Consider the following 24418-nt stretch of genomic DNA (forward strand, 5'->3'; position numbering starts at 1 on the left):
ACTTCTACATAGGCCGTCCAGTCCCAGCAGGCAGCCCTGGCTGGACATGTGCATACAAACTAAGCTAAATGGACTCAGTAGCTTTTCTATTCACTCTGAGTCATTGTGCATACATATAAAAAAGTATATACACATAATAATAAAGAGACCATGAATTTGAGGAAGACATGAGGGGAAAAGGGAGGGTGATATAGATGTATAAAGCTCTCAACTATATATGTATACATATGTATATATGTACACACACACAGGGGTATAGATATGTTGAAAGAGGGCCAGAAAAGCTCAATCCAATCAAAGGAAAAAAGGAACAGCCAACCTTTTACACAGAAAATCTCATAAAAAGATTTGACTTTGGCAATATTATATATTGTGTATTGTATCACTTTGTGATCTTGTCAAAGTCAGTAAGCTATTGGGGAAAGGTCCCCAGCTGGAGTATACTGAGAAACAGGAACCTGAGAACAAGAGGAGCCAGTGTTAATCCCTGGGCCCAAGAAGGCTCATAAGGTGCATTATGGAAGACTCAGGTGTGTGAGAGTGCAAGGGGGCCAGTGGTGGTGATTGCTCACATATGTGTCTATGTGGGAAAAAAATGAAAGATTTGATGAGAACATATATAAATTTGCAGTGTTGGAAAAGGGAATAAAGGCAGGAAATTTAATAGGATATTTGTATTGAATGATGTGTTAGTGTTATTGTCTGAATATGGCATGCTCCCCAGTGGCTCGTGGATTTGAATATCCGGTCCCCAGCTGTGATGGTGTTTGGGGAGACAGCAGCTCATGGGAGTTGCAGGCCAGTTCTATCTCCTGGCCCACTGAGCTGTGAGCAAGCAGCTGCCTGCTACAACTCCTGCTGTCACAGAACCTCCTGCCACCGCACCGTCACTGCAATGGGTTGTATTCTCTCACACTGAGCCAAAGTAAATGTCTGCCCTGAAACTGTTGGGTTTTTTTGTTTTGTTTTGTTTTTTGTTTTTGTTTGTTTTCCAGGTATTTGGCCAGTGATGAGAAAAATAACCAATACAAGCCGGAGCCATGGCACACGCCTGTAATCCCATCACCTGGGAGGCAGAGGCAGGTGGATCTCTATGAGTTTGAGGCCAGCCTGGTCTACAAAGTGAGTCCAGGGCAGCCAGGGCTACACAGAGAAACCCTGTTTGGGCAAACAAACAAAAAAGCAAAAACAATGGAAAACCCAAGTGCTAAAATCACCCATGAATAAAAGGAGGCTCTGGGAGAAAGGCAGCAGTGAGGAGAGCTATAGGAGGAGCTTCTGAGGAGAGAGAAGCGTTGGGTATGCACCTTACTCAGAAACCCCAGAGTAGTATGGAAGCAGCCAACCACACGCTGGCTTTGGAGGTTAGAGCGCCACATAATGACTTAGACTCCCTCCCTAGGCTGGAGAGGTGTCCAGCAGTTAACAGTGCCCATCATTCTTGGGAAAGATGAGGGTTCAGTCCTGAGCACTCATGTTAGGCCACTTACAACCCACCTGACCCCAGATCCAGACCACCTTATGCTCTCTTCTAGCCTCTATGGGCCCCTCAAAGGTTGGCCTTGCAGTTTTGCACAACTTGGGACGGCTGAAGGGAGCAAGGGTTGAAACGTCAAGCTAAATCCACACAGCTGCACTAGTGGAGACATGGTAACGGAAGCCAAACATGCACCATTCATTACCTGAGGAGCAGTGAGATCGACTGTGTGCCGCAACTCCTTCCCACCAGTATATATTGTTTAGACTAACTTTAAAAGTTTTATTTTATGCTTATGGATGTTTCGTCTGCATGTATGTTGGTGCATCATATACGTACCAGGTGTCCTCAGAGGACGGAAGAAGGCGTCAGTCCTCTGGAACTAGAGTTTCAGATAGTCGTGAGCCACCATTTGGGTGCTAGGAACCAAACATAGGTCCTCTGCAAGACAGAGAGTGCTCTTTTGCCGCCCTGTCAGGGAATCAAACTCTGGTCTCCCATGTGATAGGTGGGGATACTCCCCACTATACTAATGAGGAAGACACATGAGCCCATGCTCTTAACTAGATTTACCTTTAAAATATTTTTTAAAAGCCGGGCGTGGTGGCACGTAGCTTTAATACCAGCACTCAGGAGGCAGAGGCAGGCGGATCTCTTTGAGTTTGAGGCCAGCTGGGGATACAGAGTCCAGGACAGCCAGGGCTACACAGAGAAACCCTGTCTCAAAAAACAAAAACAACAACAACAAAAATATATATACACACACACACACATACATATATATTTAAATGAGTGTGTGAAATGGTGTGAATGTGGTGGCACATACGCCACAGTGCATATACAGGTCCAGATGTATGCACGTGCAGGTGAGAGGGCACCTCCGTGATGTAGGTTCTCTCTTCCACCATTGAGCTCCAGGGACAGAACTCAGCCCACCCACACTGATCAGCTTTACCCATGGAGCCATCTCCTCAGCCTCAAGTTTGGACTAATTATTAATATATCTGTATCTTCATAAAAGGCTGAGATCTGGGAAGAACTCTTTTATTTATTTATTTATTTATCTGCACCTGTTTGTAATCTTTGCTCCTGTTTAATCACAGTGAATCTTACGCTTTCGTCGGTGTACTTTTTCGATAATTGGGGCCTTCCACAAATTGAAGACTGTTGAGGGTAATGTAGGAGAGGTAAGAGGTTTGTCCGGTGATCAGATACTGGAATGTACATTGCTGACTGGCCTTGTGCCACCAAGGGTATGAGGGATGGGACACTGTGAGGAATCCCTTAAGGCCCTGGGAATGAGATGGGACACTGTGAGGAATCCCTTAAGGCCCTGGGAATGACAAGCACACCCTGAAAAACACCATGTTTCAGACAGACAACGAGCAGTATTTGAGGGCCAGTGTCTTTATTCCCTTTTTACTAGAAAGGAGACAATGTTAACAATGTACTTGCTATTTGAAAAGCTTTTCATAAACCCAAACGCCTGTTTACTAAGAACTGTAAACTGTTTAAGCTGTAAAGTCTGGAGGGACTTTTTAGCTGTAGAGCTGTTACAAAGTATTTCAGGTTGTTCTGTTTTTTGGAGACAGGGTTTCTCTGTGTAGCCATGGTGTCCTGGAACTTGTTCTGTAGACCAGACTGGCCTTTACATCTCACAGGGATCCGCCTGCCTCTGCCTCCCAAGTGCTGGGTTTAAAGGTGTGTGCCACCACCGCCTGGCTAGCATTTCAGTTTTAAAACATCGAAAGCGAGTATTTTTCTGCACAGGAGAACTGAAATGCTGTTTGGCCACTGGTTTAATGAGTATTTTTCTGCACAGGAGAACTGAAATGCTATTTGGCCACTGGTTTACAATTTGGTTAAAGGCCAAAGCTGCAAGCCATTTTAGGGAGTCAAAAAACATCTTGCACACTTTCAAAAAGCTTTCAATTAGTCTCAACCATTTGTTTTTATTTTCAAAGCGTAAATGCTCAAAAGTAATCATATTCATTAGCTGGATGCCTGACAAGCAAGACATATTTGTAGAATGAATAAGTAAGTGAGCAAGCTCTCTTGAGATACAATATAGTCCTTCATTTGAGCTGATGTCCTTAATTTATTCACAGAACTTTAGGCTCATTTTACATGTCTGCTCACACAACTAATTATCATGATTGAGTTCCTCAACACTGTAAAACTAGACCAAGAGATGCCCACTTACAGCCATGTGCCAGGTGGGGGAAGGTATTTATCACTGCCTTTAGCTGAGTAAGAGGCACGGAGACATTTTATGAGTATTTAGGGGAAAGCAGTCTCCTCTCGCCTCACAAAATATAACTTTTGTTTTTTTTAAATCTCAATCCCAGAAGAGGAAGTGGTCCCAAGGAGGAGCGTCCTTCCAGGTTTGAGTTCATTCATTTCCAAGTGGCCCGTCCAGCTCCTGGACCGCTTTAGTATCTAGAGAAATCCGTTTCCTCTGAGCCAAAGTCGGCCTCCCCACTGCATCCCGGCGGCCCCACTGGTCGGTGCCGAGACGACGAGACCAGTCACCACCTCCTCCTCCTCTTCCTCCAGCCAGGCGAACCGCGCCAGTCCACTTTCGTAGGGGCGACACCCAGTCCGCAGGCCACACGCCCCGCGTGTGCGGCGCCTTTATTTACTTCGCAGAAGAGCCACCATCCGCCCACCTCCTAAGAAGTCCGGAAAGCATTTCGGCGACGCGATGCTGGGGACACTCGTGAGTGCCCTCGGGGGTACCGACCAGGGCATGGCTGGGGCTGGAGGGACTCCGGGGGGGCTGGGGACGGCGGGGAAAAGCGCCCTCACAGGCACTCGCAGCCCGCCGCGCAGCAGCCCGGCAGGCACACGCACACGTGCACGCGCGCCCCGCACCCGCCTACCGCGCGGGCTCCGGCTCTGGGCGGCGGCGGCGGCGGGGGTCGGGGGCGTGCGGGGCGGCGGCGGGCCGGGCCCCGGGGACCGCGCGGGCGGCGGGCGGGCGGAGACGGCTCTCGGGGGCCCGCCCGCGCGGCGCCCATGCTCGGGGAGGGCCTCACGGTGTGCGGAGCGGCGGGCGGGTCCCGCGACGCTGAGCGCGGCCTGTCCCGCAGGTCTGGATGCTCGCCGTCGGCCTCCTGCTGGCACTGGCGCCGGGCCGCGCGGCGGGCGCGCTGAAGACCGGGAAGCGCCCGGCGCGGCCGCGGGACTGCGCGGACCGGCCGGAGGAGCTCCTCGAGCAGCTGTACGGGCGGCTGGCGGCCGGCGTGCTCAGCGCCTTCCACCACACGCTGCAGCTCGGGCCGCGCGAGCAGGCGCGCAATGCCAGCTGCCCGGTCGGGGGCAGGTCCGCCGACCGCCGCTTCCGGCCGCCCACCAACTTGCGCAGCGTGTCGCCCTGGGCGTACAGGTGAGCGGGCCTGAGGGGCGGGGCGGGGCCTGCAGGGCAGGTGGGTGGGGCAGGGTGGAGTCGGAGGGGCGGGGCCGGAGGGGCGGGGTGGAGCAAGTGGGATGGGGCGGGGGCGGGTGGAGCCTGGGCGGGGTGGGGGCCGCCGTAGGGGAGGAAGCTTGAAGGGCCGGGGTCCTGAGGAGGATCGAGGGGACTAGCGGGATGGGATGGGGCGGGTTGGAGCCGGAGGGGTGTGGCTGGAGGTCGAGTGGTGCTAGTGAGGAGGAGTGGCGCCTGATGGGCGGGGTCTAAGGAGCAGGTGGGCGGGACGGATCTGATGGGTGGGGCAGGGTGGACCTACTAGGGTGAGAGTCAGGCAAGGTAGGGCTGGTGTCCACTGGTCTGTGACCTCTGGGAGGAACCAGGAGAGGCAGATGGGGTATCGAGGTTGGGAAGGATGGTTTCTACAAAGGTCTGTCACGTTCTTTGAAGAAATGCTGTTTCCTCTTGCCAGCTCTTTCCGTGTTTGTTATGCAATAAATACCATTTGCTCACCTATTCGTTGCCAGATACACCATGAGGAACCAAGCCAAAAGATCCTTTATGAATTCTTAAGGGATTTTGCACAGGAGGCCTGTGGGAGTGTGATCTGGAGGTGCTGGCCACTGAGAGCTAGGAGGCACACACCCTCTGAGAGAATGTCTGGGGAAACTAATATGAGGATAGAACATAAGGTGACAAACAAGGCTCCCAGCGTGGTAGCTTGAAGTTGAGGGAGGGAGAGAACATCATTGTGAGGGTGAAAGTGATGTTCAAAATGCGTGGAGAATGGCGAGATTCTGAGGATAGTCTAATCCGGTGGGCGTGTCCAAAGAGGAGCGTGCCAAAAGGAAGTGTGGGGATGTGCAGCAGGAGTGTGGCCACAGTGTCCTGTGCAGATGCCGGTGTTGCTTGAGGTCACGGCAGAAGGCAAGAGCAGCACCGAGGACAGAGTTCTCATACTGCCCTGAAGATGAGAGATGCGCCTTCGATGAGAGCCTTTTGAGGATGGAGGTGGACTTTAGGGAAGGAAGTTGTGGCCAGGGGAGAGGAGAAGGTGGTTGCCTCCAGAGAGCGCCCAGCAGGGCTTCTGTCTGTCTGTCTGCCTGCCTGCCTGCCTGTCTGTCTGCCTGACTGTCTGCCTGTCTGTCTGTTTGTCATGCTGGAGATGGAACTCAAGGCCTGATACTTGCAAGGAAGTGTTCCACCACTGAGCTGCATCCCATCCCAGTAGCATGTTTTTGTTTTGAGACAGGGTGATTTTATGTAGCCGTGGCTCTCCCTGAATTCAATTCATTCCTCTTCTCTCTCTCTCTCTCTCTCTCTCTCTCTCTCTCTCTCTCTCTCTCTCTCTCTCTCTCTCTCTCTCTCTCGACCAGGATGGTCTCTAACTCACAGAGATCCTCCTGAGTGCTGGAATTACATGTTTCTTGATTATCAAAACCGTATGGCAACACACTCATGTATTCCAGTATTGTCATTACGGTAACAAATACCTGAGCAGACAAGTTGGCTCAGCAGATAAAGGTGCTTGCTGGTGAGCCTAAGGCCTTGAGTTTGATCCTTAGAGTCCACACAGTAGGAAGAGAGACTAGACCCCAGCAAGTGTCCTCTGACCTTCGTATACACAGAACGAGTAAGTAAATAGATAAATAAATAAATAAAAACAAATAACTGCCGGGAATGGGAGTGTCTTTAATCCCTGTCCTTGCGAGGCAGAGGCAGGTGGATATTTGTGATATTTAAGGCCAGCCTCGTCTACAGAGTGACAACAGGCATGCTACAATGCTTCCAGCAGACAGTGAGGGCCTCAGCGGAGGCAGTGTTAGAGGAAAAGAGACAGGGTCAGGAAAGGTGCCTGGGGGAGTGGCTGATTGAGTAGTAGGAGGGAGGGAGCAACAAAGGTGTGAACTATGTCACTATGTCCTGGGTAACTCCTGGGGCCAATTTTACCAGTTCCCTTGAGCTGCGCTCCCTCCCCCCAATTACCCAGCCCCTCAGGCTGCCCTAGGAAGCTGAGGTTTAGACACTCCCTTGACTTGGCTGCTCTTCAGGCCACGCCCACCTGTGGTCCAGCCCTACTCATGGCTCTATTCATGTGGAAGTGGGCCCATATGGGGGACCCTGTGTAAGAAGTCCTAGCTCTTCAAGGAAACAGTGCTGGAGTTGAAGCTGGCCTAAAGGCCCCTCCAGGCCAAAACACATACAGGTAACCCACTGCAAGCCTCAGGACCTCTGTAGGCGTGTCTCCTCTGGTTCTGGCTGTAGATCATAGTCTGTAATAAGTGTTTGAAGACGAAGCATGGCGTTAAGCCTTGTGCCTATTGGGTCCTGCTGCCTTTGAGATAGACAGGTGACGTAGACAAGAGAGGGGCGAGGGGGAGCAAAGCTGGAGGACAAGCTGGGAGCTCTCTCTGGCATCCTAGTGGGGAGTTAGGCTAAGCTGTTCCTCCTGCAGGCTGACACTGTCTTCCATAGCCACATCTGAAACCAGAGCCGGGGAGGAAAGGGGTTGGTGAGTCCCATGCTTGGGTGACTGGATCTGGTGGGGCTGCTCCCGTCTGCCACTAGCCAGATGAGATAGCTTCAGGCCCTTTGTTCTAATTCTCACCCACCTCTCATCTACCCCGTGAGCAAATGGGACCTGGGGAGCTTACAGTGGTTAGAAGGGAGCTAGGCTTCTGGGGATCTTGCTGGGCCATTGTCGCATCTGCAGATGCCTCCTGTTGAAGCTGGCTCTGTCCCCCTGCCTCTCTGGGCTCTCCCTCCACTGTCAGTCACTTCCTCAGTTATGTGCCATCCAGGAAGCACAGAGGCTCTTCTGTGAGAGGGCTGTGGAAGGAACTTCTGAGAGCCCAGGTAGGCCAGCAGAAGTGCTCCCCCACCCCCAAAATCCCACCAGCCCATGTACAGGAGTGACACCAGCAGCAGAGGTGGCACTCTCAACCTTCCTCAGATCTGCAGCTTCTGCATCCACAGAGCCAGCCCGAGTGCACATGAAGACTACCTGGGAAAGCGCACATCCGTACTGAAAATGCAGTCTTTTCATCATTACCCTCTAAGCAGCACCGTACAGCAGTGTACAGAGACCTGTGTTAGGTCGCATTACAGGGCACGAGAGATGGCTGAAATCTACTGGAAATTCTACACCACTGTACACATGGGACCCGGTCTCTGGGGAACTTGCTTTTCTCCTAGATTCCCAGAGCCAGTCCCTTTGGGGATGGAGGACTGAGATGTACATAGTCTCCTACAGGCAAAGCAGAATGCTAAGGAAGATGGTAGGAAAACAGATGTAGTCAGAATACCACAGCGCAGGAAAGATCACTGTAGGTGGAAGGCAGGTTTCTAAGCAGGCGCTGACCTATCAGCGGGATTCTGTGTGTGGGGAACGAACGGGGGACCATGATTTCAGTACAGCTGGGTCTCCAGCTGGAAGAAAACATGCTTGGATCTCACTCCTATGTGACAACAAATTCCAGATGATTCCAAGACTTAAGTGTAAAAAAATAAGGCCACAAAGAGGAAGAAAAACACCGAGCAATTTTATTTATAATCTTGGTGTGGAGGAGGCTTGTTTAGCAGCTCACAGCCCCAGACACCGTAAAAGATAAGACTCAGAAATGCAGTTATATAATTACATGCTGTGTCTTCTCAGCAAAATAGAATAGAGCGCAGGACAAGCCCGAGGGAGAAATATTTGCAAGCCATGTCGCGAAGGGCTCCTCTCCCAATGAGTTCCCACAAACCAATAAAGCCAGTGACATCATGGGAAGTTGGGTCAAGGTCAAGGCACGTGATCCGCTGTGCTCCAAGAGAAGAGCTGATTTCTGCAGTCAAGGGAGCAGAACACATTTGGAAACCATAGTGAGAAACTGGGGTTTTTTTTTTTTTCCAACCATCAACGGGCTGCTTTCACAAATGCGGAGGAAGAAGGAAGCCAACGTCTTGGTGCAGTGGAGGGCTGTGAATTGGGATGACTTGGAAAGGGGAAAATAGGATTTGTAGTTATCAAAAAAAATTGTTTATATATATATATATATATGTCTTGAGAGGGGTGTCTTGCTATAACCCATGATGGCTCCAAGCTCTGGATTCAAGAGATCTCCTGCCCCCACCTCCCGAGTAGTGGCTCAGCGCCTGGCTTAGTATCAAACATAGCACTTTGTCCCAATGACTGGACTTACCAGTATTTCTCCTGCAGTCCCACGTGTGTGCACGTTCCAAATGTCTGGTGAACAGGGATGTCAGTTGTTGGTTGCTGTGGCAGCAAGGGTGGAAGGCATCACAGTGTCCACCAATAGACAGAGGGTTGCCTAAAACAGAGCTATAAAGGGGGAGGTAGTTGTTAGATCACTTAAGCAGATCAGTCAGCATCCCCGAGGGAAAAGGTGTGACCAGCATGCAGGCACATTGTGTGGAAAGAGAAATTGGCAAAATGCATATATAATGATACTCTTTATTTCTCTGAGTCTCAGTATGTAGCCCCAGCTGACCTGGAACTCACCACTAGATCAGGCTGGCTCGGAACTGGCAGAGCTCTGGGACTAAAGGCTAAGGTAACCACGCCTACCTGCCTGTTTTAAAGAGATGGCCTCATTGGGTTGCTCAGGCTGGTCTCAAACTGCCAAGTTTAAGTGATCCTCCTGCCTCAGGGTTCTGAGTTTCTGGGACTACCTTGTTCAACAGAGAGAAGGGAAGTCTCCCAACCATGAGGAAAGGCAGAAACTGCATCTGAGACACACCCAGAGCCTTGGTGTGCCGGGCTGGGACTCACTCTGAAGGGCTGCTGTAAACACTGAGGTGGTTTTCAGAGGCCTGTGACTCAGTGACTGGGTAAAGCTCTGAGGACATCACAGCTTGGACGTTAGAAGATTGTCACCAGGTGATAGACCCAAAACAGTTGACTTAGGATGTTGGAAATCTCTGGCTTTATCCATCCATAACACCCAATGTGTTATTAGGGAAACAACGTTCATCTCCCAGAACATAAAAATATTTTCTCATTTATCTTGTGGCACAATATGTTTGTTTCTCCTTTGCTTAAGAAATAAAAATACCAAAATTAGAATCAGCTTGATTGCTCAGGAAGGGTTTTTTTTTTTTTTTAACAGCAGATTAATATATGCAGAAATATACTGCTGGGTCACAGGAGTTTATTAGAGTTTAGACACCCCAGCTTGTGTGATGACACCCCAGATAAACACCTGCCAGTACTCCAAGAAATTTCGGCTTGTTTATTCATTTAGTAGTAGGCTAAAAATGTATTTTTCCAGGATATGAATAATGTAAAATAGTTTATTTTTAGGCCTTAATTGTTACTTTTTAATATAACTTTTCCTCCAGAGACTCTAAGAGCCTACACCTAAATTTATTTCATAATAAACAAGATTTGTTTGCTCTTGGTGACAAACAGGAAGTAAATGCGCCACAGGCCTGTGGGTGGATGCTGAGATGACCCTTTAGTCCCTTGCTAAGGTTCTTTGGTCTATGTGCATTTCTGGAAGCCCCTGGGGTGAGCCCATGTGCCCCCCAATTTTTCCTCTTCCTAAGATAACTTCCTTCCAGAGTTCGCTAGGGGAAGAAACATCATTTACTTCAGCCAGCACCTGTGCTGCAATGACTCTGTATAGCCCACCCTGTCCTGTGCTACCTGTGCCAGCCTGCTGGGGGTGGCCTTGACACCTTTTCAAACATCCTGATGGAACAGTACTGAGACCAGAGGTTGGGGAGGACAAGTCACTTAAAAAGAGACACTCAGACCACCAGGATGTTTGAAGATACAACTTTAACAAGGGATTAGGGGTCACCTCAGCATCTGCCCTTGGGCGTGTGGCATAGTCTCAGTGTGTGGAGACTCTGCTCTCTCAACATACCTGTGCAGTTACTGTACTAGTGTGCAGACAAGGCTACCCTTGCCCACTGATGTGGGGGGGGGGGCTCAGGGTGCTCTTGGGCTCTGACAGACTGTGGTCTGCTCTTTGTGGCTGCTGATTTATAAAGGTTTAGAAGGAAAAGACAGACTAACAGAAAGGATGGCTCATCTAAGCAACCCTTTGCCCTGTGAAATGTTCATTAATTATTCCATCTTCCCCAAACCCGAGGTCACATTTACCCATCAAATGTCAACACAGGCTTTACAGGGCCCACACTTGAACAAGGGAAGCACTGCTGTGATCACGGGTAACATTCAAATCAATTTCTGCCCAGCAAATCTTCAGAAAATAGATAATAGATATATAGACAGACAGATAGATGGATAGATAGATAGATAGATGATAGGAAAAAACTAGAGGCAGCACACACCTACCATTCCAGCTTTCAGGCAGTTGAGACAGGAGGATGATGTTTTTGAGGCTCTTGGACTACGTAGCTGTAATGGAAATTTTGGGTTCTTTGTAAACTCAGTTATGTTATGTAAATGTTTTTTGTTTTAATCTCTAATGTGGGGTTTTAGTTTGGGCTTTAGTTTGTCCACAGCTGATAATTGTCTCTTGTGGGGTGTGGTCTTCGCCAGCTGGTAATGGTGTGTCATGTGCAGCAAGGAGAGGGGCGTGGTCTAGGACTCTGAGGAAGGTAAATAGAAGAGCCCGGAGAGAGAAAGGGTGACGTGTGGTGGTGATGCGAGGCGTGTAGCAGTTTGGAGAGACTAGAGACCAGGGTGGCAGCTGGAGAGAAATGTTTCAATGCAGCAGCTCAGAGGAGACCATTTGATGCATTTGATGCTGACAGAGAGTGGTATTGCCCCCAGAAGAACCCAGAGAGAAGTAAAGGGGTCTGTGTCCCTTCTCCCCACTAACCTCCTTTCTCTCTTACCCAGGGTTAAGGGGTTGGTAGAAGGGAGGTAGAGGCTTTAGTACCCCGAAGAAAATGGAGTTTAAAAACAAGTGTCAACACATAGCATTCATTACTCTGTCTCAAACATCAAATAAACATAACATTAGAGAAAGGTAACGAGGTCAAGAGCATCTCTGCCTTCCCCTCCCTTACATGTGACTCCTTTTCAGTGACTTGAATGACCCATTGTCAGCTGTGATCTGAGAATACTGAATGGAGAATTCCAGGAACCTGTACATTTTAAAATACAGACAATCTCAGTAGTGTCATGAAACCTTGTCCTTCCTGGGACATGAGCTACCCCTTTGCTCGGTGTATCCACACCGCACGCCATCCTCTCAGCAGCCACTCCCTAGCCATCTTAATTATCATAGGGACATCCCTGTGCTGCCTTGCTGTATGCAAGTGACCCTTGCATGTCACCTAGTGATGTGTCATGACACCTGCCTTGCTCACTTCATCTCCTGAGAAGAGTGAGTAGTGTACACTGAGGCTGAGATTCACATAACTTTTATTATAGTACCGACTATTTTATTTTAGTTAACCTAGAGTACCTAATTTATAAATTAAACTTTAATTTATAAGCAGTAAACCATCTGAAGTTTTAGGCATGGGAAGGCACATTTCTAGGAAGGTACCTACTGGATAACGGTTACAGGGCGGCTGCAGTTTAATGTTAGAGGAAGCTATCCCCGCAGCAGTTACCCTTTTAAGAATTCCTATTTTCCTTTATTAACACACTCTCCCACCTTTATGCATTTTCAAATTTGTGCCAAGGCTCCATACAGAATTTTGCAAACTGACCAGAGTCCCAGGCCCAGGGATCCATCTCTCCTTGCAGAAGTGACTCTGACCAACAGGGGGCAGCATAGTGCAAGCATCCTGCGCAATAATGACCCAGAGACTCTCCCTCATCTCTTTGGAATTTGGGGTGGAGGGCCTTTTCGTAAGTAAGTTTCTCCTCTTTCCTGTGTCTCTGTTTCATACCTATGGCTTGCTCCAGATGACCTTGAGACAACGTCACAAGCCTTTCTGTTCTATCTTCCAGGAATATCTGGATTCTGCTTTTTATGAGCCTCGGCCGTGTAGGCACTATGTCCATCCTACGCCAGCTTATCAGGATAATGTTCTGTTAGGGAAAGTTGGGTGGCTTAGGAAACGGACAGACACCTGAGCAGAGAGAATGCTTTCGGTCTGGCTGGGAGTCCTCATAGTGTTGTTCATTCCTATTGGTCACCACAGAAAAGGAGGCATACTTTTATTTTTCCCCAAGCAGCTTAACTGAGAGAGGTTGGTGTTTTCGCGTGCGCGCGCGCGCGCACACACACACACACACACACACACACACACACACGTGTATGAATATATATGTGTATATGTTTTTTAAATGGACAAATGACCTTGACTTTGCTCAACTACAGAGCTGCGGTCCCCCAGTGGGCTTCTCAGAGTACAGCCAGCTCTGCTGCACCTATCACCTGTCAAGGAATAAAAATAAAAGCATTGTCATGGAGTGTTGTTCCGGGATTACCAACAGCTTTGATGGTTGGTTGTTCCCAGGGCCGGGGCTTTACTTAGCATGCGGAGCGCTGCCAGGGAGGATGACAATATTTCACTCTCTGGATACCTCTTTCAACGCTCTTCACCTGAATCAAATGTGTGTGCCTGTGCCAGGAGAAGGATTTGGGCAAATAAGGACAGTCGCACACAGGCCGTGGAGTGACATCCCATCTGTTATCTGTCCTCCGCAGATGGCACATTCAAAAGGTGAAGGAGAGAGGACACATCTCCCCCAAACCACTAAGTTGTCAAGGAGAAAAACACCAGGAACTCTGAGAGTTCAAGGAAGAGGCCAGGCCAGCAGTGTATGTGAACTGCTGCCCCTCCAGGGTGACAGCTGGCTCCCTGAACCAGGTGGGCTCCTCCCTCGCACAATTGTTCCAAGGTCGGGAACATCAAAGATGGCTCTGGACCCACATTCTGCAGCTTCCCCTGGAGAGCTGAGCCCGTCCCGTGGGCATGAGTGAGTTTTTCCTTTGAAGAGATGCTCCCCAGCTGCTCCGAGTGTCATATTTGCCATGACAAAAGAATGAAAGCCTTCGAGAAATCTGGGCTGTCGTGCCCACTCCATTCTTTCCTTGTGCAAGACCCCGCTGCCGCCACCACCATGAACTTCCACATTCTTTCCTAATGCTCTGGCCTCCTGCTCAGCCACTTGTGTCTTACACAGAATAGGTGGAGTCCCAGGTTGGACCGTCACTATGTCCCAGGTGTGGGACTGGATGCTAGCATCCACAGGCCACACTGCACTTTCTACCTTGAAGACATCTCAGCTGAGCCAGGTGGCCAGGTGCCATAATTTCAGTACCTCTATTTCCCCACATAAGTGAGAGCGGCAAGGCGGCAGGTGAGCCTTCCTGCTGCTAGGGACCCTGAGCTTCCTTATTGGCAGAGGAGCCGCATGTGCCCTGCAGCTGCCTCAGGCTCAGCTTCAGCCCTGGCAGGTTCAGACAGGAGCAGCTAGAACAGAGCTGACCTCTACCTCTCCCTGGCCCGGTGAAGCCCACAGGGGTCTGTGTCCTGGTCAGGACTGTGCAATCCCTGACGGACTGTCGTCCTCGTGAGAAATGCACGATGTTTTCTTCTAGGGGCCAGAGAAGTGTTTTTCAGTGCTTACTGGCAGTAGATACTGCAACACTGCTGCTCTTTGGCTCCCTGGGGCCTTAGCAAATGGAAGGAGGGTGGAGCTGATGGGCCTGCTGGCTACAGCTTCCCCCTAGAGGGAAGCTGTTTGTAGCCTCCAGTGTCCCCAGTTACCCCCTGCTTATCCCACAGAGCCCACTGCCCCAGGCCTTGGAGCCCAGGACAGTAGTTTATATACAGGGAGATTTTTCCTATAAAGTGGTAACTACTGCCAGCCCCGACTGCAAGGCTAGCTCCAAAGAAGCCCCAGCGGAAGATTAGATGGCTACAAATCCCTTGTTTTCCTCCCAATGGACCCCAAAGCTTCTCTCTTGTGAGGCCAGCACTCACTATACCGCAGAGAGGCACCCAACAACTCAAACCTTTCTTAATTTCTTACTTCTTTTTGTTTTGAGACAGAGTCTTGTTACATAGCCCAGGATGGCCTCAGATTCGTGGCTGTCCTCCTGCCTCGGCCTCCCAAATGCTGGGATTGCAAGTGTGCATCATCGGGTCTGACTTCATTTTTCTTAAATGTGGAGACCAAACAGCCTGACGAGGGCTGTCTGTGAGAACGATCTGGGGCACTTAAAAAAAAAACAACATCTTGGCTCCATTCCAGAGCAATTAATTCAGAATCTCTAGGGGTGAGGGAAGAGCATTACTATTTTTAAAATCCTTACTTATGTGCCTCCAGTGAGGCACTACTAAATCCCACAGCCCATTCCATGGCAGTGCCAACTCGGGTTATAATGACCTTTTGTGTGAACTGCGGTCAGCAGGCAGGGCAGTGTGAGGCTGGTTTGGTTTGGTCACATAGAAAAGGCACTGGAAAACGTGTCATCCATTGGTTGACCACCCGCTGCTATCACTCTGTCCCATAACAACGGCGAGCGATCCAGTGCAGATATGGTCAGACAGGGCTGCTCCGCACAGCCAGGTTTCTGTAGATTCAGCAAGATGCCCAGGTGAAGAGAGCAGAAGAGATGAGAGGACAGAGTGAGCACAGAGCCGCATACTCAGAAGACAGAAAAGACTGGGAGTCATAACTGTTTCTGTTCTTCTAAGATGTGTATTAATTTTTATTAGCAAAATAATTGTGCATATTCATGAGGCACCCTGTAAGGTTTCAGTACATGAGTTCATTATGTAATGAACAAGTCAGGATGATTGGCGCACCTCTCAGGAAACAAGGTCCCAGTGGCCTTCAGTTTATAATCCTCCTGCCTCAGCTTTCTGAGTGCTACATGGACATGTGTGTGTCACACACACCACACTCCGCCAGAACCTGCATTTTAGACAAGAGCCATGCTTGGTTCCGAGGCAGGTCCCCTGTCAACCCCACTTTGGCAGTCTTGATTTCCCTCCCTGCCTTGCACCCAAAGGGAAGCTGCTTATCCCTTAGTGGTCCCTGGGGGATCGCCCACCTTCTTGGCCCTCCAATCGCCTTTTAATCACTTCCAGCCTGTTGGAGAGCCCACCCCCTCGTTCTCCCTGGAACGTGTCCTGAGAGTTTGGGGCGTTTTTCTCCCCTGTGAGTTTTAGAATCAGCTTGCCAAGTTCTAAGCTGGGCTTTGGTTAAACATTAGCCAAAGGAGTTTTCTAAGACCTTGGAGACTCAAGCCTGGGCCGAGGGCCTTCCAGAAGCCCGAGAGGTAGTCTTCCTGTCAGACCGTCCCCCCTCAACTGGCAGCAGCAATGACTCGTTCTGGGTCGCTGGTCAGTGACTAGACTGGACCAACATTTTCTTTGCAGGACAGTTCCCTGCCTTTTCTAGAAAGTCTGCTGGGCCGAACTTGCTTCACTGGCCCTCTGTGATGATGGACTCAGGCTGCCGAGGCCATTTTGTCCCCACTTACTCCTGGGTGCCCCCTGGATGTCTGGTCAGGACCCCCTAGCTTGACGCCTGGGCATGGAGATCTTTGGACTGCCTGGAAAGAATAAGTCATACTTGGGCTCTGCCTCTTCAAAATGGAAATCTGTTTGGAGAAGTGGGAGGCTGTGCCAATGGCTGCCCAGCTACACTCGGCCTCATATGCTCACATTAGGTGGCAGATTCCTCCTGGCAGCGTGGTCATTGTTCTCTGAGTTCCGCCACCGCCACCAGCGGCTTAGAATTGTTTCCTAGTGTGTCCAGGCCCTGGGGCAGTGCTCTTTTTCTGTCTCTGCTGTCACTAACATTCCTCCCAGAGCTCAGCTTCCATCACCTCTAATCAGCTCTGGAGGACTTGGCCTTTGTTCTTGGATTAAGCCCCGCCAGCTGTCACTCACTGGAGCCAAACATCACACAGGGCCAGGGCAGCTCCTCAGACTGCCGGTGGGGGAAAACATGATGTGTTTCAAGCAGATCCTGGGCCAACTTTGCACAGAGCAGCATTCAGCAAATGTGGAGACAGTGGGGGGTGGGGGGGTGGGAGTCAGGGGGTGGGGATCAGGGGGATAGGGGTGGGGGGGCGGGGGACATGACTGGCCTTGGAGGCCAGGCAGGGTTTCTGCTGGGCTACATTTCCATGTTTGGGAAGAGAGAGGGTCCTAATGGAGGCCTCGCTATTTCTTTCCCACGGAGGAGGTGGTTTCTCTTGATTCAGCAGGAAGCTGGGCATCCACAAGCTCAGGAGCTACTTGCTCTTCTGTGGTCCTGGTTCCCTCTGCGTGAGTGCCACTGCCATGGACGGCACATCTGGTCTCCATGTTGAGTGCCTTCCTGTGCGAGCAAATGATCTAGGCCTCAAAGACACGTTTTGAAAACACTCCATGTCCATTCTGTCTTTCTGCCCAGGTGGTGGGTGGGGATGGGTGTGTGTGTGTGTCTGTGTGTGTGTGGTCACTGGCCTTAATCCAAGGGGTTCAAGGTGAGGAGGGAAGGGGACCAACTGGAGTGCTGGGATGGATATGTTAGTTGGAGGAGCTTTTGCCTATCAGGCACCCAAGCAAGAATAGTTTCGCCTGCATAATTAAGCAGAGTGCCACCTGAGTGCCAGCTGTCCCCAAGGGACGCCCAGGATGCTGGTTGGCATTGAAAGGGGTTGGCGATGGTCTCAGGGCAAACAGATATTCCAAAGAGAAGAGCCTGGTCGCTGTAGGTCTTCGGAGTGTTCCCTGGGGTTCTCAGTGGATGCTGGTCGGCCTGTCTTCTTTCCCTATCCAGGGAGCTGTGTGATTAGATTCCTGTCCTCTGCTCTGAGCTGTTATATACCCTGCATCTTCCACCAAACCACTAGCCTGCCACCACATACATGAGCACACATGTTCTTGCTCATAGACTCAACACCATACATACATACATACATACATACATACATACATACATTCTCAGTATCACATGCTCACACATTCAAACATGCTCATGCCCATATAGACATCTGTGTACCATATGTGCTCACATAGCCTCACGTCTACACACCCAGGTCCTCTGGAGCATTCTCACATTCACACATGTGTTCTCATATCTCACACCCAACCTCTGTCTATGCTTCTGATCACACATACATGCTTATGCACAATCATTCTCTCCTATACGTGAGCATACACACACACATACCTACCCCCATGTGTTAACCCTCTTACATACCACTCCAACCATTGGGACACTTTGCAGCAGTCATCTCTTCTCTGGTCCAGGTGTGTGTTGCCACATTCTGTCTGCAGCTTCCTCTGCCTCTGCTTAGAGAAGCCCTGCACTTCATCTTCCAGGCCCTTGTGGCATTTTCCAAACCCTCCACTGGAGCTGACTATGATCTCAGTGCCTGGTGCCCATGGTCCCACCTGTCCACAGGCCTGTGTGCTCTTAGAAACAGGTCCCACAGCCTTACCCAGCTCCTTGGGATACCCAGGGTCATCACCAATATCCATTAGTATGCAGACAACCAGATGTCAAGGTAGAGGAATGTTAATTCAGAACATGGCTGCTCTGGCAAGAGATCACATCCAAAGATCTTCTAGGTCTGTGTGATCTGGCTGGCAAGAGATCACATCCAAAGATCTCTTGGTCTGTGTGATCCCGCTGGAATACAAACTTGCCTTTAATCCAGGAAACAGAAGCAAGCAGATCTGAGTTCAAGGCCAGCCTGGTATGGAGAAAGTATCAGGTAAAGAAAAGCTTAGGCCCAGGTGTGGTGGTGTATGCCTTTAATCCCAAACAAAGGTAAAGTTAGTTTGTAGAAGGAAGCACCCACGTTTGAAAGTGATGTCCAATTGAGTGGCAGAAAAAGTGATGACTCAGAGAAGATTTGACAGAGCAGGATACACCCAACTCTTATGAGAAGAGAGAGGAAAGGGAAACTACTTAAGAGGTAGTTTTGCAAGCCGGGGAGTGGTAGCACACACCTTTAATCCCAGCACTTGGGAGGCAGAGGCAGGTGGATCTCTGGTTTACAAAGTGAGTCCAGGACAGCCAAGGCTACACAGAGAAGCCCTGTCTTGAAAAACAAAAACAAACAAACAGAAAACAAAACAACAACAACAAAAATTCAAGCTTAAGTGTAGCAGCATCCAACTTTAACACTAGAGCTCAAGAGGTAGAGAGAGGCAGAGAGGCAGATCTCTTTGAGTTTGAGGCCAGTCTGATCTACATAGCAAGTTCCACTATGGCCTGGGCTACATAGTGAGACCTTGTCTCAAAAAGTAAAACAAGCCAAGCTGGGTGGTGGTGGTACATGCCTATAATCCCAGGACTGGGGAGGCATAGAAGGTGGATTGCTCTGAGTTCGAGGCCAGCCTGGTCTACACAGCAAGTCCAAGATAACCAGGAATAAAACAGAGAAACTCTTTCTTGAAAGCAAACAAACAGGCTGGGTGATGGTGGCGCACACCTTTAATCCCAGCACTCCAGAGGCAGAGGCAGGAGGATCCCTGTGAGTTCAAGGCCAGCCTGGTCTACAAAGTGAGTCCAGGACAGCCAAGGATACACAAAGAAAACCTGTCTGGAAAAACAAACAAACAAACAAACAAAAAACAAAAATAACAACAACAAAAAAGCAAACAAACTAAATAATTAAATAAAAACAAAACAAGCTGGGTGGTTGTGGTGGCAGCACAGCCCTTTAATCACAACACTCAGTACACAGAGGCTCCCTGAGTTCAAGGCTAGCCTGGCCTACAAAGTGAGTTCCAGGACAACCAATGCTACCCAGAGAAACCCTGTCTCAGACAACAACAACAACCCCCCCCCCCCAAATTACTCTTCAAAGTCATGTGTTGACGGTGTTGAGAGCTCAGCTCTTGGGAAGTAATTAGGTCATGGTGCCCCTATGTTGCAATTAATGGCTTTATAATAGAGATTTGAGCTGGAGTGAGTGACCTGTCCTGCCATTTGGTGTGCTCCACCCTGTGAGATGCTTCAGGAAGGCCATGTTCTTGAGCTTCCAAGACTCTAGAATCAACTGAAGTAAGTGCTAAATAAATCTCTCTTTTGGAGAGTGGTTGAAACCGGGTCATACTGTGTAGTCCACTCTGCCCTTGAACTCGTGATCTCCCAATGATGGGCTATAACCACCATAGCCAAGTAAACATCTGGTCTTTATAAATTACCCAGTCTCTTATAGCTATAACAAATAGACTGCAACATCTTCTGTATTTATTTGTGTGTCAGGTGAACTGTCTCTGTCCCCACTGAGATTTTTGAGCAGCCACATTTCTAGACTCTGCCTTTCTCGGCCTGGGAATACAGTCTCTACTCTCAGACTTATGTTTCCTGCTGTGACTACTCCCCTTCCACGGGCTCCCATGAACTATCAGTTAACTACAAACCTTGTCCCCAAAGTCAAACCCCATCCGTCACCAGGATCTCCCTCTTTGCCCCAGACATGCTTCTACCACGAAGTTTGGGGGTGGGAGTGGGGTGGACATTTCTTAAGTGTTACTGGGTCACACTGAAACCTGCCATGGTTGATCCAAGTTCTTAACTGTGGGTCCCTGGCATGGGCATCACTCTCCATCCTGTGGCCTCTCACTCTCCTACTGTGACTGCTTCCCAAACTCTGACTTTGACCGCTACTCCAAATGTCCTTCCACCCTCTGGATCTGGGTCAGTCCGTCCAGCTGTTTATTTGAGCTCATCGCCACTGCCATCTTTGGACGGGAGGTGAGTGTTCTGCCTGAATTCCAGCGGCCTGAAATAGAACGCAGATAGGAGTCGGGTAAACATTGGAAATGACTGGAAACATCATGCATCCGAGCTGTGTAGGCTCCCCTTTCCCCTCACGTGTTCGTGACAGGCTATGTCAGGAGCCGGATGGAACCCGGCAAGGACCCGCCTGGTTCATTCTGCCCACAATCTCCTGACGGAGGGACTGAGCAGGCAGCAGCAGGGAACCTTAGAAGTGAATTTTCACGAAAACGTTGTGCTGGAGGGAAGCACAAAATGTGTGTGTTTGCTTAGCTAGGTCTGCGCACTCGGGCCGTTTCTCTGGTCCCTAGAACAGTGTGAGAAGGGAGCTGAAAGGTTCCGTGCCCAGGAGGCCTTCCTGGCACCCACAGCGACCCCCCCCCCTTCTCCCGAGACAGCATCATCATTTCCAGTACATTCTTTCTGCAGCCCAGTTCCCCTCCGTGGCATGTGTGCTCTGAATGCACTTTCAAAGGGAGCTCTTTCTGTTTGCGAGTGCCCTCAGTAGTATTAAGGACCAGGGAGACCGCGTGTCCTTGGGTGCGCACCATATCCCGCAGGGCATGGTGTGGCCAGTGCCCCTCCCCCTCAGGGTCTAGACCAGAAAGAGCCCCAAGCCCATCCCCCTCTCCATCTCACCTTCGCTTTCTTCACTAGATTCAGAGGCTGCCGTTTCGCTGGCACACAGTGGGTCATCAGCTGTGTCCGCTGCTGGGCATGTTAGCGGGGTCAAGGCTGTGATGATGGAATTGAGGGCCGCTAGAACTCGGCCCAGAGGACAGAGCAGACCCATAAGGGACTGCCTGTGTTCGAGATGCGCAGACCAGTGGTCGTAGAGTTAAGCACACAGAAGTCTAGTGAGCAACGGAGGTAATGCCTCCGACTGCCAGCGCACATTCAAGAAGGGTCCGCGGTTCCTGCCGATGACCCCCTGGGTTTCTGCAGGTGTGTAGGTGGCTGTGGTGGCTTTTGTCTGACCTGTGGCCTCCCAGGGATTTACCCTGGCTACATTTGCCATCTGAACTGAAACTTGGAAGGCATGGGGGGAAAAAAATCAAAGCGATGGAATTTAAATCACTATTTTCACTTTTCAAATATCCTGGGCCGGCCACGCCTTCTGTCCCCTGCTGCTGCTTTAGCTCCCTTAGAGAACACGCATCCCGACAAGGGCAGCGAATGTTCTTTTGCCCAGGTGTGGCTGTCTGCAGGAACTAGTACCTGCCTACCTCCCAGAAGGCACTGCGTCCGGAGCTGCAGAGCTGGGCAGGCTTGGGAATTGGCAACACAGTGATGGTTCCTCCGGGCTGACACAGCAGTCTCGGAGGACAGGGTGTCCTGTCCTGATATAGTGGTCACGTGGGTGTGATGCCAGTGACCTTGACAGTGGGTACTTTTATAGGCACTCGAGGATAGTGGCCCATGCTGCCTTCAGCGTCTGAAATATAACATTGGTCAAGTGCCGTGACAGCGCCATCTTTCCCAGGTGGGGGCTCATAGCCCTGTGGTGTAGCTGGTCCAGCTAGGCCCCACCAGGATGCCTTGCTCAGAGACCTTCCTCATTTGGTCAGGCTTGCTATGTTACTCAAGATGGCCTTGAACTCGTGGTGACGCTCCTGCTGTGGCCCTCACTCTCTCGCTCTGTCTGCAGGATTTCCTACGACCCAGCTCGGTTTCCAAGGTACCTGCCTGAGGCCTATTGCCTATGCCGTGGCTGCCTGACGGGGCTCTTTGGTGAGGAGGACTTCCGCTTTCGCAGTGCACCCGTCTACTCCCCCGCCGTGGTGCTGCGCCGCACGGCCGCCTGCGCGGGTGGCCGCTCAGTGTATGCTGAACACTACGTCACCATCCCAGTGGGCTGCACCTGCGTGCCTGAGCCAGACAAGGCCACGGACAGCGACAACTCCAGCATGGACAAGCCAGGGGCCAAACTACTCCTGGGGCCCGCTGACAGAGCAGCGGGGCGCTGATGTCGGGGACTGCCTGCCAAGGCCCAGCTTCCTGCGTGCATCTAGTCCCCTCCACCCCTGAACCTCCCCGCTGTTGCTCACTTTTCCCCAAAGGGATAGCTACATAAGCTTTAAATATATTTTTATTTTTCAAAGTAGACACTACATACCCATGCCTGTTTTGGATAGTGACAGAAACTATTTTCATATTTAGAGCAAGCATGTTATTTTTTTAAACATTTTTGATATACAAGCAAATTGTAAACATTCTGTTTTTCTCTAATACGATTCTTGAGCATATAACTGTGGTGTTCAGATGAATTTCTTTTTAGCTGCACTGTGCCTCTCTGAGTTCAGCCTGTTGTGAAGGCTCTGGATCTTGGCACAGGAGGCCTCCCAGGGTTATGGAGAGGGACAGATGTGAGGGGCCTCTGGGTTCCAGAAACCAAACTCGCTTTTCTTCTTTAGCATATGGATGGTCTCAACTTTATGACAACTAAAACTGTTGGTGTTATCCTTTCACTTCTGAAAGCTACTGGTCTCAATTTGTGGCAGGAGGTGTGACATCTTAGCCAGTTCTCAGGGAGCTCCAAGCACACATGGGCTTAGTTTTATGAGCTTTTGGATCAGGCCAACCCTGAGGAGGAGGAAGAGGAAGGCCCCAGTCTCCAGAGTTCGGAGGCCTTTCTCCAGGTGTTAAACTGTGAGCTACCGTATTTTTCGGGCCATAAGATGCACCTGACCATAAGTCATACCCAGTTTTTAGAGCAGTAAAACAAGAAAAACATTCAGAACCAAATTAGTACTAGTATAATAAAATATTTATTAAAATATAACAAAATACGGTAATACTAAACAGTGTTAACAGGAAGAAAGACTTAAGAGACTCAAGTACTTTTCTAGTTTTCTGGAAACCCCAAAAACTCATCACTAGTGTCAGGACTTAGGAAGCTCAGTTGCTGACAGTCATTGGTGTCACTTTCTTCGCTATCTTCTTATATGATGTTATCTTCAATTCCATCTAAGGCATTGCTAATGCCACATTTTTTTGAATGACCGTACAACGATTTCCTCCTTCCCTGACTGCCATGATGTTTTAACCCAGTCACACACTTGAGGGATAACGGGCCTCTTCATTCATCCTGTTGGAGTCAGATCATGATTCCCAGCAGCCATCCATCTGTTCCACTCTTCTCTCATAAATGGTTTGATTGAGACATCGAGAGGTTGCACTGGCTGGTAAGACCCCCAGGAATTACAGCCAAATGAGTCTTCACCTTTTTAAATCTGTTTTTTGTTATTTTGCTAATATGTGCTCTGAGCTGGCCAAGCACTAATAAAGCCGATTTTTTCCCCCCAGAAGCCCTCCAGGACATTTGGACCACACTTTTTCAATCCATCTATCTTCTCACATATGTAGAATGAACAATTCTGTCTTTTCCATATGCCCAGTAACGACTTCTGCATAGCAATGTGGCCCCACTGGAGACAAGGAGGGACAAACGGTAGCTAGAGTTTCCTTATTGCTACACATTTTACTGCGCTCCGCGTCCCTGCTCCCTGCAGCAAGCTAACGAGCACCTGCTTACCCAGCAGGCTAAGATCAGCATTCAGCTCAGGTCAGCCCAATGGGTGTGGGTGGGGAAGGCAGAGACCAAATTGTGTGAGAAGGGATTTGGGGATGCGATATCGCCCACGCCTCTTCCTGTTCCGGCAGACACTCTGAACCCTCTGCGCCTTCCTCTGCTGGCACACTGAAGACATCTGTAAATGACCTCTTTGTTGATGCCTGACAGACAGCAATCAGACCATAAGGGGGCGCCCTAATCCCCCTCCCCTTTTTGGGGCAAAAAGTTCATCTTATGGTCCGAAAAATACAGTAAACACTTCCTCTCATCGAGGTGGGAAATCTGCCCCGAGAGAATTCGTAAAAGTTCTTTTTAAATCACTAAAACAATGGTAGC

General features: G+C 49.9%; 1 protein-coding gene across 1 annotated transcript; it reads left to right on the top strand.

The window, feature by feature from the left end:
- The first annotated feature begins 3995 nt into the window (after positions 1-3995).
- On the top strand, positions 3996-23127 carry Il17d (interleukin 17D). Its single transcript, XM_051160621.1, has 3 exons — positions 3996-4196; positions 4570-4865; positions 22157-23127. Exons 1-3 carry the CDS (start codon positions 4182-4184, stop codon positions 22473-22475), a joined length of 630 nt encoding a protein of 209 aa, XP_051016578.1. The 5' UTR covers positions 3996-4181; the 3' UTR covers positions 22476-23127.
- Positions 23128-24418: the final 1291 nt, after the last annotated feature.

This window comes from Acomys russatus, chromosome 18 (assembly GCF_903995435.1).
Source record: "Acomys russatus chromosome 18, mAcoRus1.1, whole genome shotgun sequence".
In the NCBI taxonomy this organism is placed as follows: domain Eukaryota; kingdom Metazoa; phylum Chordata; class Mammalia; order Rodentia; family Muridae; genus Acomys; species Acomys russatus.